The sequence below is a fragment of the Pistacia vera genome, unplaced genomic scaffold, assembly GCF_008641045.1.
Source record: "Pistacia vera cultivar Batoury unplaced genomic scaffold, PisVer_v2 Contig679, whole genome shotgun sequence".
Lineage (NCBI taxonomy): Eukaryota > Viridiplantae > Streptophyta > Magnoliopsida > Sapindales > Anacardiaceae > Pistacia > Pistacia vera.
The window spans coordinates 403593-417198 of NW_022196533.1; the positions used below are offsets into that span (position 1 = coordinate 403593).

The 13606-nt window shown below is 35.4% G+C and overlaps 1 protein-coding gene and 1 pseudogene across 1 annotated transcript; both read right to left on the reverse strand.

Moving 5' to 3' along the window:
* Positions 1-685: 685 nt before the first annotated feature.
* Positions 686-3728, reverse strand: LOC116113423 (small RNA-binding protein 11, chloroplastic). Its single transcript, XM_031399584.1, has 4 exons — positions 3512-3728; positions 3362-3430; positions 3139-3245; positions 686-1223 (listed from the first exon to the last, which is right to left on the reverse strand). The coding sequence occupies exons 1-4, from the start codon at positions 3546-3548 to the stop codon at positions 1152-1154; spliced, it is 285 nt and encodes a 94-aa protein (XP_031255444.1). The 5' UTR covers positions 3549-3728; the 3' UTR covers positions 686-1151.
* A 2828-nt stretch (positions 3729-6556) lies between these two features.
* On the reverse strand, positions 6557-10331 carry LOC116113444 (annotated as a pseudogene).
* Positions 10332-13606: the final 3275 nt, after the last annotated feature.

A 13606-nucleotide genomic window follows, 5' to 3' on the forward strand; every position in this document is an offset into this window, starting at 1 on the left:
AGTCCAAATCAGGGGATGAATACTCTGCTTCAATTTCTAATCCATCTCCTCAATGTACTTAAAATGAAACAAATGGCTGACACTCTCACTGTTGCTGGTACACTTGTCATTGATGATGAACTATATTAATGTACATCAATGGTGGTCTGGGAATTAAAACTATGTGACTGTGGTCACATCTAGATGAGATTCTGTTACATAGCAAGAGACTCAGTTTATGTTACAGACAAAACCGTTGCACATTGAAAAGCATAATGAAAGGCGTCTTGAAGTGAAGAAATGTGGTTCTGACATCCAGGACACAAAGAGAATTCTGATTCTGTGCCCGGAATGTCATCGTATTGAACATGTCAAGAGGAAATGAGTCAAGCACATTCGTTAATCGGCTACCGAAGATGCTAGGAATTCATGATATGTAGGACTTCTTTGGTACCCTAAATTGTGTATGGAGACAATGAAACTTGGTCTCTAAGATAAGAAAATTGCCAGGATTTTAGTGAAGCCAAGATGCTCACTCCAATAATTTTCAATGGTAGTAACTACTAACCTGGAATGAGTACCACATCATGATCCATGTACTGGAACAAAAATATTAACAGCCAGATTGTGAAAGATTGCATTCTGTGCTCCTGTTTTGAAACTTACAGAGGAAATCTGGACATCTAGGTGTATTAAAGTCCTCATCAAAAGCCAAAAACGGAAAAGTTGCTTTATAATTTCTAACAAGGTAAATATTAACTTCACTGCTATGATTCCAGTATTCAAATTGGAACATTATAAGCAGCATATCCCAGGATTCTCAGTTAACAGCAGCGTATATATTAACGGGTTAATCAGATCTCAAGCTTGTGAGTATGATGCTACACATTCACATAAATTAAAAATATATTTAGGTTTCTCAAGAGGAAAACTTCTAAGAACAACACTGTATCGTGCAGATTCTTTTCCCAACTAACAAAAGCGATCTTGATAGAATTGCCACATATGAAATTGAGCACAATTTTGCAAGGAAATAACCCACCTGTTTCTTGAGACGCAATGGGAAAAACGCTCAATGTCATTTGATTAAATACTTAAAACCCTCCAATCGGTATTTTTTCATGAAAAGCAATGTGATTCAGAAACATTTCGAAAACTGCCATTTTTTTCAGTCAGGAGCTAGGACCCTCTCCAGGATCTTCTTTCTTTGCAACTTCAACAAAGATCAGCCTCCCATTAACAATCTGCACAAAACAACAAAAACTCAAACAAGTAGACTGGAGGTGTTTTTAGATATAAGTTTTATAACATCTACAAACAGGTAATTACAATCATCAAGGAAATACAGTAAAAGGTTTCACATTTTGAAGCTTATGTTGGAGAAGTGAAGGAAGAAAAGTGCACGCAGCCTAAAATATTGATTAACGATCAAATGTGAAAAACCCCTGAATTTGGTATTAAAAAAACCAGCGAATAGAGTATATTGACAAAGAGCCACAACATATCAAATACAACAAAGACTGCCTTCATACTGTTCACCCTTATGGCTTACACTGAGTAAGATGTGGAAGGTCAGTTTATTGAATTACCTGTAAGTAGGTTGACAAATTAATAATCGACACATCCATCAGTACATGTATTCTAATACAACCAGCCAACTGTCAGCCCGATAAATTGCACAGGACAGAGAGAACAGTTTTAAGGATAACTTGAAACAACTTAGTCTTGGGCCAAGCATATCCAACAGCTCAAGTTGGAACTAATCTATTCAATAATCCAGCTAAACTAACACTGTCAACACTGACTCAAGCTGAAAAATCCATTGAAAGAGAGATTAAAAATCCCTATCAAAATGTAGCTCAACCAAATATGCCAACTTCAAGCTGGTTGGCAGGTCAGCCTCAAATATCCGCCATAAAAATATTCTAGAGAGAAAGAGAAGTGCAATAAAATCTAACTTCTCATAATAAATATCAATAATCAATCAACCTAGGTTCGAAAGAAATAACATCCATATCAATTAAATGGTTCAGGCTTGAACCTAAGTTGCCTGTTACAATGGTTTAATAACTGATAGGAGACAACATATAAACCATTTAGTTTAAATATACAGAGTCACTTTTCTTTTTCTCCCTTTATTCTGACTAGATGAATCATCTAAACTTAAAATTACTAAGAATGGTTGACAATAGTAGAATAAACCGTCTATTTAACTTTGGCATTTCTGAAACATAAGATGCCTTATACTTTTGATGACTATATAACACTGTTTATACATAAAGGCCTAAATGTTGAGAACATTACTACCCTTTAATAGCAGTATTCTCCATTTCCCAATGAAATTGAAAATTGAAAACTAAAGCCACAAGCGTGCCACATCACCACTGTCTTGCTCTCTATTATCCCTATTCGCTTTTGCTTTAGTCCTACTTGGCACAATATAAACAGTGCTAGAAATATGTTTTCCAACTTGCTGGCGTCAACCGCAAAGCGAGAAAGATACTTTCTTTTGAGGTAAAAGGTCAATAGCCCACCATTTTCTCAATTCACTTCATAATTTGAAGACTAATGAAGTACATGAAGTGTAATAAGAAATGCTTTCTTTCTTGATAGAACAAAAATATGGTAGGACATCATGCAATTGCAAATGATATGCTGTCAAGGAATAATAAAAAGGTATGAACAACATGCATACACAGAATACAAACACAGATATGGGTATACGATGTAATATGGATGTGGAAGTTTGCAAAATTCTAAACGATCTGGATAAGGTATGCAAGGATGAAATAATAAAAAAGATAATATTTTGAAAGTATCTGATTCACTTCTAAAATTTAAATATTTAGTCTCCGACTCTGTATATGATTGATCAATACATGATACAGCTTCCATTTAGAAGCTTCTGTGATACTTAGCTCAAAACAATCACTAAAGTTATTACACTCAACTCAAATATTCAACAAAATTGACTAAAGAAACAAAACTATCTGTACTTAAAACCAAATTGAAATAGGCAATGCATTAGAACAGAGATTATTTAATCCAATAGTCATGATTACACAACAATTTCTTAGAACCTTCATAATCGAACTCTATTATATGCATACTGGGAAAAAAAACATTAAATCCTAAAGTGGACACGAAGTTGAGAATTACCCTGCCATTCATAGCCTTTAACGCTTTCTGCGCCTCAACCTCTGATTCAAAAGAGACAAAACCGAACCCTTTTGGCCTTTGAGTTGTTGGGTCTAAAACTAGCCTAGCTATACACACAATTCAGCAGCCCAAAATTAATAACAAATTAGTTGTAAGCTTAAAAAAAAAAAAAAAAAAAAAGGGTTCAAATGAAACATATGATGTTATATAATGCTAAAATCACCTTCTGTAACAACGCCAAATCGCGAAAACAATCCCTTCAGTGCTTGTTTGGTTGTATAAGAAGACAAATCTACAAATAAAATCAATCAATCATCAAAACCCCCCCACATAATTACTTAAGTAGATAAGAAGGGTTTTAGAGAGAGGTTACGGCTAACGAAAAGATTGGAGCTGAGTCTTTTTGCCATTTTAGGATTCAAAATCTTCTTTAGACGTTGTGACTGAAGTACTTAAAACTACGCTTTTAATTCCAACAACATGTAACTTCGGTTTATTTCAGCTTGGTGGAGAGTGGTGTTGGTTGTGGAATGTGAAAAACTGAGAAGAAGACTAGTCTTGTTATGATTTAGGGTCTTGTATTAGTGTGAACGGATTTTGATGGAAAGATAAATTATATATCGGAATATTTGTTTATTATATAAATTATTAAATTGTCTCTCTTTTTTAATATTAATATATTATCATTTTTTGAAAAATCTCTTTTAACCCCATATATTTTAGATTTAGTTAAAACACCACAGTAATAAAAATGTTTAAAACTTAACAAAAACATCCATACCTATTCCAAGCCACTGTTGGTAGCTTGCCACCACCATCGGCGGCAATGACAGTGGAGATCTGGCCATGAAAGGCTAGATTTGACTGTTTTCAACTAACCAAATATGGCTGGTTGCTCGCCATTCTGTCGCCGCATGCAGTGGTGGCCGATGATTGGATCTGGCCACCACCCTTGAATAATTTTTTAAATTCTAGGGGTATTTATGTTCTAAAAACTTTGTATATAAGAATAAAAAAATCTATTGGTATTTTTGTAAATTTTTTTTAAAACAAGAGTATTATTATCCTAAAATTTTATTAATAAGAGATAAAATTGTAACAAAAATAAGATTACCAAATAATCTTAAAATACATAAGAAAATAGAGGTAATCAGATTACCTCCTATATTACCAATAATATTATTGGTATTGGAAGATTAACAAAATCTTATATTATTTGACAACCAAACGTGGTAATGAAGTATCTATAGCTAAGCCCATCAGTGTTTTTTTTTTTTTTTTTTTTTTTGACCGAGAGTGTCTGAACCAGTTTACACGCACGTTAACTAATCCTCTGAGACCCTGAAACTATCGACCGTTAGTATATACCCCTATTAGCAACCGAGGAGGGACTCGAACTCAGAATCTCTTGACTAATACATTCAAAAGTCTCTATCAAGCCAAACGATCAACCAGAGATAGTTAGCTAAACCCATCTTGCTGTTAGTTGAATTTGTCATATAATTTAGATTTTTCAACAAAATGATATATTAATATAAGTAAAAGTTGTTTGAATTATATGATGATGAGAGGAAATTATTTTTGCATAGGACTTTAGACACTTGAATGATAAATTTTCCCAAGTGTCTCAAATAGTTTTGTAATAACAAGAACAAAATTTCTGGGTTCTCATATTGAGAGTACTGAGTCAAATGTATATCAGAAGAATAAAAATGGTATTCTGTGCTGAAATGCTTGTCATTGAGTCCTTCAGTGAACCATCATTTCCCTGGAAACTAACATTTTCTCAGCTGGTTTCATTGTGTCTGCTTCTACTACTTCCTTTCCATTCCAGAACAACAGGTTATGCCTACATTCAGTTTCCGTTTCAGTTTCAGATTGTTTCACTAAATTCACAACCAAAAAAAAAAAAACTGTACTGGAACTATGTCAAACACCTACAAATAGAGGGCAATTTTTCCTTCTTGGAACAGATCACTGGGACCATCCACTATGTCAACCTGAAGAATATAGAATATTCTAAATTATTTCATTTGATGGAGTAAAAGAGAAATTTTAGAGGTGGCTAAATACTGCAGACAAAATCTTACACATTTCCAGCCCAAGTACATGGTGCATTCGCCACAATAGACAAATGCTACTGTGATACAGACAATGTCGACATAATCTTCTGGGTTTTCAATCACCAAGTTGTCACTGCCATAGAGCAAAACTTACAAAGTCACTATCTCTGATAGCAATGATAGTAATCAATTTGGAGTTCATGAATGTCTTACGCATGTTTTAGGAGAACTGCCCCAAACCGTTTATGCTGCCAAATGCATTGAAATAGTTAAGATAAGAGTAAGTGATGCTATATGTATTAAACAATATATCCTAAATGCTTTACAGAATTCATCTGAAACAATATCTTGCTGTACAGTTGAATACTTTTCTTATAAATCAGCAGACACTTTCTTAGACTCTTTTCTGAATGTTTTGCAAAGTACAGAAAGAGCTGATAAATTATCTTCAAGTTAAAAATATAGATGATAACTGAGAAATTCTGAACAGAAAGAGCATTCAGAGATGACCAATTTTCACATCAAACACTATAGTGGAATATGCAGAATAATATATGCACGTCAATATTTTAGTAGTTTCAAGAAAGTAAAAACTGTTTGACAGATAAAATCAAGAACCCAGAACTTCAACCTTCTTAATAGGCTTTACCCTTTTAAAATCAGAAACAAATTTGAATAACAATAAAGCAAATGCATAATAAGAAGATCAGAGAGAGATATACTTACTGTCAAGATGCTATCATTAATCAAAGCAATGTGGGTACGACATCCACGACACATGTAGAAATTTGAGTCCAGAGTTTGATCATAACGAACAATAAATCGCTTTTCCATTGTAACTTTGGTTGGTCAAAGATCTCTAAAACCACTACGAACAATTCTCCAAGAAAATCTTGCCGCTGTGCACCAAGAAAACTGGGGTTTTGGTTTTTTTAATAAAACTGGGATATTGGTTCAGAGATAAAAGCATAATGTGATAAGCTGAGAGGAGTGACTTAGGTATACTGGGATATATAGTAGGAGATAGAGATAGAGGAGTTCTTCCGTTGTAACCGACTGGCATGGAGAGTACAGTTATTAGGATTATATATTGGATCTTATCTTCATTACATCTTCTTTTTTATTATTATCTATACCATCTTTATGTAAGAAACAAATATAAATAGGATCATATAACAATAATATTTATTTTTATATAACAAGCTATTGAATGGAAAACTCAGATAACCATGGGACCTTGGCTCAATTGATTCAAGGCAGGGATCCTCTTCTGACTTCAAATATCAAGAACTGGCAACAAAGTACCAACTCATAAAATGAAGTCAATGCAAACTTCAGCAATAGCGAGAAAACATTCAATCAGTTCCATCCGAATCCTCATCAAAGACATACAAGTATGGGACTATTACAGGGGCTTGCCCACTGGATTCCCTTTCCGTGGGCTCGATAGTTGCTCTGGGACTGTTCCAACCCAACCGTTGCATGTAGACTGCATCATGGGCTTCAATGTTCAACCCAGAAGCAAGAAAAAGTTCCATTTCGTTCACAAATCGATCTGTTCTTGCCGCATCAGAGACTAGAGCCTTAAAGTCTTCTTGTTTTGCTTGATTCAATTGATAGAAATTTCAAATCAATTTCCATAAATTTAAGATGCAAGCAACACTGAATATTACCTCCTCAAAAATGAATCAACCATACCAACTATGTGATGCACAAAAATTTCAACATCTTCCTCCTATAAAAAAACAAGCAACCCAGGTGCGTCACGGTAGCCTAGTCAACAAAGATGGCTTTTGTTGCAATCATAACTCATAAGCCATGTTTGCGATAAATCAACTTACCTCTCAAATGCTAATGTTGTGCGTTCCAACCTGGTGAATACACAACTGAGAAATCAAATTTGATGATAGTTCTGTTACCAGACCAGCACAATCCAATCTCTTATCACACTAAGATTCCTCTCTTAACAATGCGCTTGAATGGCTCCAAAGATATAATATTCATTCCTGGCCTAGAAAGAAAAATTATTTTTCTTTTTCTGTTTCACACCAGGCAATGGCTCAAACCAAAAGGACTTTTTCTTCGCCAATTTTACTCTGTAAGTTTCCTGAATAACAGTACAATGATGTGTATTTCAATAGGAATCCATGCGTCCAAAACCTTGCGGCTAGCTTCACAAGTTTTCTTAAAATGTGATCTTCAATTCCTGTGAAGGTGAAATCTTAGGCTATCCCAACGAATATATCTGTTATAAGCTTCAACCTGAATAGCCATAATTTGGTAGCTTCTCTCACACTGTGATATAACCCGGTTCCTTTTTCGATCATATCTTCATTTCTCAATGGTTTTTGCATTATGTAAAGAGAATAAGTTTATGATATGTACTTATGCAAAACCTGGTTTAATATGTGAAATCTCCTCACCATTTCCTTTACTGGAAATTTCCTTTTTTAATGTTTTGCCTTCTATGCAAATTAACTGTTCTGTGATTACCATAAGTACATGTATAGTTTGCACTAATCCAACAATGATATTTATTATTATATACATGACAACAAAGTTATGGTTAGCTCATAGCTGTTACCTAAATGAAAATGAAATTTTGGTAATTTTTTCTTGGATCTAACCTGTCAAGAGAATTAGGGAAATCTTTAAAGATTGATAAAACCAGATGTTTCTGACACTTTGTTACTTCAGTGCTCATCCCTCTTAAAATTTATTGAGGTGTTATAGGTTAGGCCAGTTGCATAGATTGTGTTAATGTCAGTTTCCTGATTCCAGAGCTTCAAAAATTATGCTAAGTAGAATCAGATTGAGGATTGTCATCTTTATTTGATCTCCATTCTGATAACTGGATCGGTTATAACTTTAACTGTAACTGCAGCGATGGACTAAAACTAAATGTTTTTTCGCAATAAAATCGAGGATTATCACTTGGATTTTCTTTCTAATAGCAAACTGCTTTAACAGGAATTCAACATGATATGATTGACATAAATGGCTATAGTTCTGATGGTAAACAAAAAATTGTTTATCTTCTGACCAACGACATCTCTTTGCTTGATTCTGAAGCTGCAGCTTTCACCTGTGCAATTGATTGAGTTTCATTTTCATAGTCAACCTCTTTTTTCATCATTTCTCCTTCTGGGATGTTAAAGAACATCCTTTCTGTAACCCTTTACTTACTCAAATAATGGCCGGAGTCTTTGTTCGCTGGTAATTTGATCCTGCAGCTGTCATTGACCTTGTCATGTTCACTTGTTCAAGAAGGATAAGTTGCGTTCTCAATTTCAATGGCAACCGGTCATTTTTCATCATGTGTTGACACGCTTCTTGTGATAGTTTATGATATTCTATAGCTTTGCATACACTTGACCTTTCTTCTTCTGTCAGGTTAGGATGTGCCGAAATTGGTCGAGAATTACAGATAACATGAAAGTTAACTATGTAAGTTATTCACCTATTCCTGACATTTGTTAAAGATCTAGAAGTACAAGAACAGACTACAAATAACTTGCATACCTTCAGATATATGTCAATGGCTTGGTAGAGGTTATCGTCGCAATGTCTAGCACTTTTTGGCACTGCTTCTGCAAGTAACTGGAAATTTTTAGCTGTAAGATTGTTGTCCCTAGCAATTAGAGTAAGATAGCCATCCATTAATCTTCCAACAACTAATATTCTTGGAGCGGGATTTCTTAAAACAAAAGAAACATAATTACATCATATATAGTTTCATTTTCTCTATAATTTTTAACCAAGATATCTGGCAGACAACATTACTCCAACATGGAAGCTATTCTTCTTTTAAGCTTATCCAATAATTCACCATTAATTTTCATCATCAATCCTAAATTTAGAAGGTGAAGAAGAAATTTGCAGGAAACTGAATTTTCCTCCTCAGGTAGTACTCTAATCAAACTTTTAGTCATAACTCTGCGCAGCCTGTGAGTCAGGCTCTTGGGGGTCATACCATGAAGTCCAATAGTGATCTGCGAAAGCCATTTCGCTGTCCATTTAGCCAGACATAATCCTACAAGCTCTGATCTCATTCCCTTTCTTTTAATTGATTCAATTACTTCAATGAAATGATCTATCCGAAGGGACGAAACATCTTCAAACCACCAATTCTCAACTAGGCCTTCTTGTTTCATGTCGTTTATACTATTTACGAGACATTCCAAGCCCTGTATATCATCATCATCAAATGCAAAAGCTTTCGGGTTTATGCAAACCTTCCAAGCAATGGCTTCAGAGCACCGTTTCAAGATCTGCAAATCTTTCGCCCATGATGGCAAAGATTCACAGCCTTTCAGTATCTGAAATATGTCTTTCCAAGATGAAAATATCACAAAACTTAAGAAAGCCTCTGTTTTGGAAATGAGATTTCCTTGGTCAAGATCATCACTCATTTCCAAGAAATGTGCAGCACAATATAATGCAGCTACATTGACTGCTGTTACATCAACCTTCCATCCATAACAAAATTTCACTACTAATTCAAAAGTCTCACTTCCACCTGGAAGATTTTCTATATGAATCTTGCAGCTGTTTCCTTTCGCTCCATTGCTTCTTCTCTGGAACACAAGTCTGTTTAAGTATTCGCTTTTCGACACCATAGCAAGCTGAACACCCAACCAAAATGTATGAAATCATTAATCATTGTCATCAACACTGCAAAGTAATGTAATTGATCAGCATACCTTATGCAAGTAAAAGCTGGAATCCCCAACTTGTATTATCAAATCACTTGCAGTTTTCATTCGAACAATCCTGCAGAAAATTAACCATTAGTGCTCATTCTCACAAAAGGAACTTGTTAACATTCCTACAAAACTATATACAGAGCTCTTACCATTTTTTGTTTCTTCTTTCCAGAGCTTCAGCAACCATACTCACATTGGCTGGAAATATAATACACCGGTTAGGCTTCCCACCAGGTACTGAAAAACGAGCAGTATTTTCTCTGTCGACACTCTTCCTTCCCATGGAAGTCTTCTCATGTCCAGGACTTGCAAACCTGTTCTTCATTCTTCCTGTAAAACTTTACTGATACTCACTGAAATGTGCAGAAAGAAAGATGAAGAAGTAACATTTTTTATGTTGAATTTTTGGTCCTGGATCATTTGTTGATGGACATAAAGAGTGCAATGTGGCAGATCCTGAATGCTTGGTAAGTAGCAGGTTTGCCATAAAGAGGGTTTGTTGCATGTTGCAATCATATGTTGTTGTGGTAATTAAGACGAGGCATGGACAGATTGGAGCCAGGAATATGATAATATATGTTGCTACATTCTCATCCACTTACTAAGAGACAGTGAACTGCCTTTCAACATCACTGTCTCCTCCATATTCCAGTACTGTAATCAATGCATCTAAGCAAATTAAATCAAACAACTAAAATTATGTAATATCCCTTGTCCATATTTTAAACAGGTTAGAGATAAGGTTCTTGAAACCCTACATAATAACCGTGCTACATAAATTTTCCACTGGAGTTCAATTTCGGTCTAGCTCTTACAAAATGGCAGGAATTAAGTGCTTTCCAGCGATTCCTGTATCCATTTGTCAAGTACTTATATTTTCCAAACTCTATTTTGGCGGTTCCAGTTATATTTCTACAGGATTCAGCCGTCGCCTCATCCCAATAGACTCCCCGGAATCCCCTTTATATTCCAGTAATCTCACTTGACATGAACGAATCAAAAGAATAATTCTTATCTCCCATGTTAAAGCCGAAGTAATGAGCTTCCGTTCGAACTCGAGCTCGAGCCGGCTCGACTCGGTCTCAATTATTGTAGCTGAGTTCAAAAAGACTGGATAAGGAAATCCAATGAGTTACTAGGAACAAGCCACGTGGAAAGGTGATTTGAGGTGATAAGGTTAGGAGGGAAATTCACATATGGAACACCTTATTAACGGTCCAAAGCTTTAAAGGATAAAACAAAAACCAAGTTGGCCTATGAGAACAAAGGGAAATCTAAGAAGATAAGTGGAGGGAAATTCAAAAACAAATTCAACCAAGTAGCAAGACCCGAAGAACAACTCCACCAGCCTGAAAGAACGCCAGCAGCCACTATTCCGGTGACCAAAGTTTCATACTTCTAGAGAGAAACACCCAAACAAAGGAAGAAGATTCAATCAAACTTGAAAATGTGTCAAGGAGACGCACGGACACAAAGAAAACCCAAGCCAAAGGATAAAAAGGGAGGGAAAACGAATTTGAAAGAAGATAATCAAAGTTTGAGAAATTAGATAAAGAAAACGATGATAATGAGAAAAGGTAATAAAAGAGGATGATGTGAAAATGTGATGGTTACTTAACCAAAAAAGAAATATGGTACTCGAGCTGAACTCGGCTTGCGAGCCTAACAAATCGAGTCACCCCTTAATTGATCTCAGCTCGTTGCATATAGCGAGCCGTTCGTGAATGAACTCGGCTCACTATAAAACGAGTTGAGTTCGAGTATCAATCGAACCGAGTCTAAGCTGCTCGTGAGCAGCTCAACTTGGTTGACAATCCTAGTCATAGGGGTCATTATAGGAAAGCTCCCAAAACCTCGACACCAAAACTGCGTTGAGGCATATGCAAATTCACATTAGCAATCTCAAACTTCGACACTAGACCAGAAACTTGTCGGGCCAGGCTTCTTGGAGTTCAATTTCACCAACACATAAGCCATGTGTCGTTGTATGCTTTGATGCTGGCCCTCGCCAAGAAAAGTAGGTGGGAGATTCTACAACCAGTTGTGAACTATTAGTTATACATCAGGGGTTTATCGTATATTAAGAAAATCTTAGGGGTTGGTTGTGAGACAGTAACCCTATTTGTAAAATGTCATTGTTGATACAGAAATCTGCACCAACTAAAGTGATTCGAGCAACCTTGGTGGGATCGAAACCGGTGTGTTCGTAATTACGAATAATCAACAATGTACAAATAAAGAATGTAAAGAAGAAGATGACACATAGATTTTTAAAGTGGTCCGATTAAGCCTACGTCCACTGTGCTTTGTATTTGCTATGTGAGCTTACAATATAAGTTCTATGAAAATTTTCTAACCCCTTTTTCATCATTTGAGGGGGTTTATGTACAAAGTTTGTACAAAAGGAAAGAGCGAAATTAAAGGGATTACAATTAAATTGAAATGTAACTCTGATATTCTTGTGATTAGGCGCTGTGATTACGTAAGGATTGCTACCAATTTGATCATTCCCAAAATATTTGAGATCTGAAGTTATGTGGGAATTTGTTGAATGATCATTCGGATTGTTTGCGACTAGCTTGTGTTGGGTCAAGCCATATTTCGACGAGCTTATGTCCAGTCGGACAACCAGTAAAGTCGGACTAATTATGGGTCAAGCTACTACCTCGCAACTCCCCAAGCTTAATGGGAAAGTCACACACAATAGCCATGTTTCAAATTTTCAATAAAAAACACTGCCATGTACTTGTCCTATTTGTTTGCTCATTTCACAAGGCTCTCCATAAATCAATTCACTTCAGAATTCACAGGATTATATATAGTGTTAAACTTATATATATCTTTATCTTTTAATTTTCCCAATTGCATTTGCTTCATATCTTTGAAAGCTCACCCAACTAAAAGATTTGAGAAATTGATTGAAATCTCCGAATTAAGAGCTAACCATTTATCATCAATGTTGATTCCACCATTGGGTGGTCTGATGGTAAAAGAGTTTTATGAGCTCTTGAATTCGAGTCCCTCCAAGTCCTAATAAGAATGATCATTCGGGCTCTTACCTGACCGGTAGTTCTAAGGCCCCAAATTATTAATTGGGGTGTGCACAAGCTAGTCCGGATACTCTCCATAATTTAAAAAAAAAAAAAAAAAGTTTTGAATCCAAATGCTTCACTAGAACACAAAAATTAATATCATATTCAAGTTCTTGAAAATCACAACTCTTATAACAAAAAATGGTTTAAAATAACTAAAAAAGGGTATATATCAATGATCATAGTTACTTTGTTAAATCAAGTCGGTCGTTTAATCTTTCAGTAACCAGCCTCCAATTTCTTAACCATAAAACTTGTTGACGCTTGATTTTGGATATCAACGACTCGCACGTGTAAAGTACTAAAAGAGTCTTAGAAATTATACGTGATGGATCCATGAGATTTGAATATGGAGCTGAGATTATATATGTTGCAGAAAACATAAATAATAGGCTGACAAGAGAGGTTTTTACAGTGGTTCGGATACTTAAAACAAATCCTACATCCACTATTATTTTATTGATCTTTGGCTATTTCTATGATATTGCCCGTAAGACATACAAAGATGGAGAAATATTTTGTTTACAGAGAAAAATAATGAAGCTCAAATCTATGTCTAACTCTCATATGTCCAACCTCCCTTTTGGTGAAGAGAAGTGTCAATTTA

Coding starts and splice junctions, on each gene's coding strand:
- LOC116113423 (XM_031399584.1), bottom strand. CDS start 3,548: ATGGCAAAAAGACTCAGCTCCAATCTTTTCGTTAGCC. Junction 3,431..3,511: donor CTCCAATCTTTTCGTTAGCC/GTAACCTCTCTC, acceptor TTTTATTTGTAG/ATTTGTCTTCTTATACAACC. Junction 3,246..3,361: donor ATTTGGCGTTGTTACAGAAG/GTGATTTTAGCA, acceptor TTGTGTGTATAG/CTAGGCTAGTTTTAGACCCA.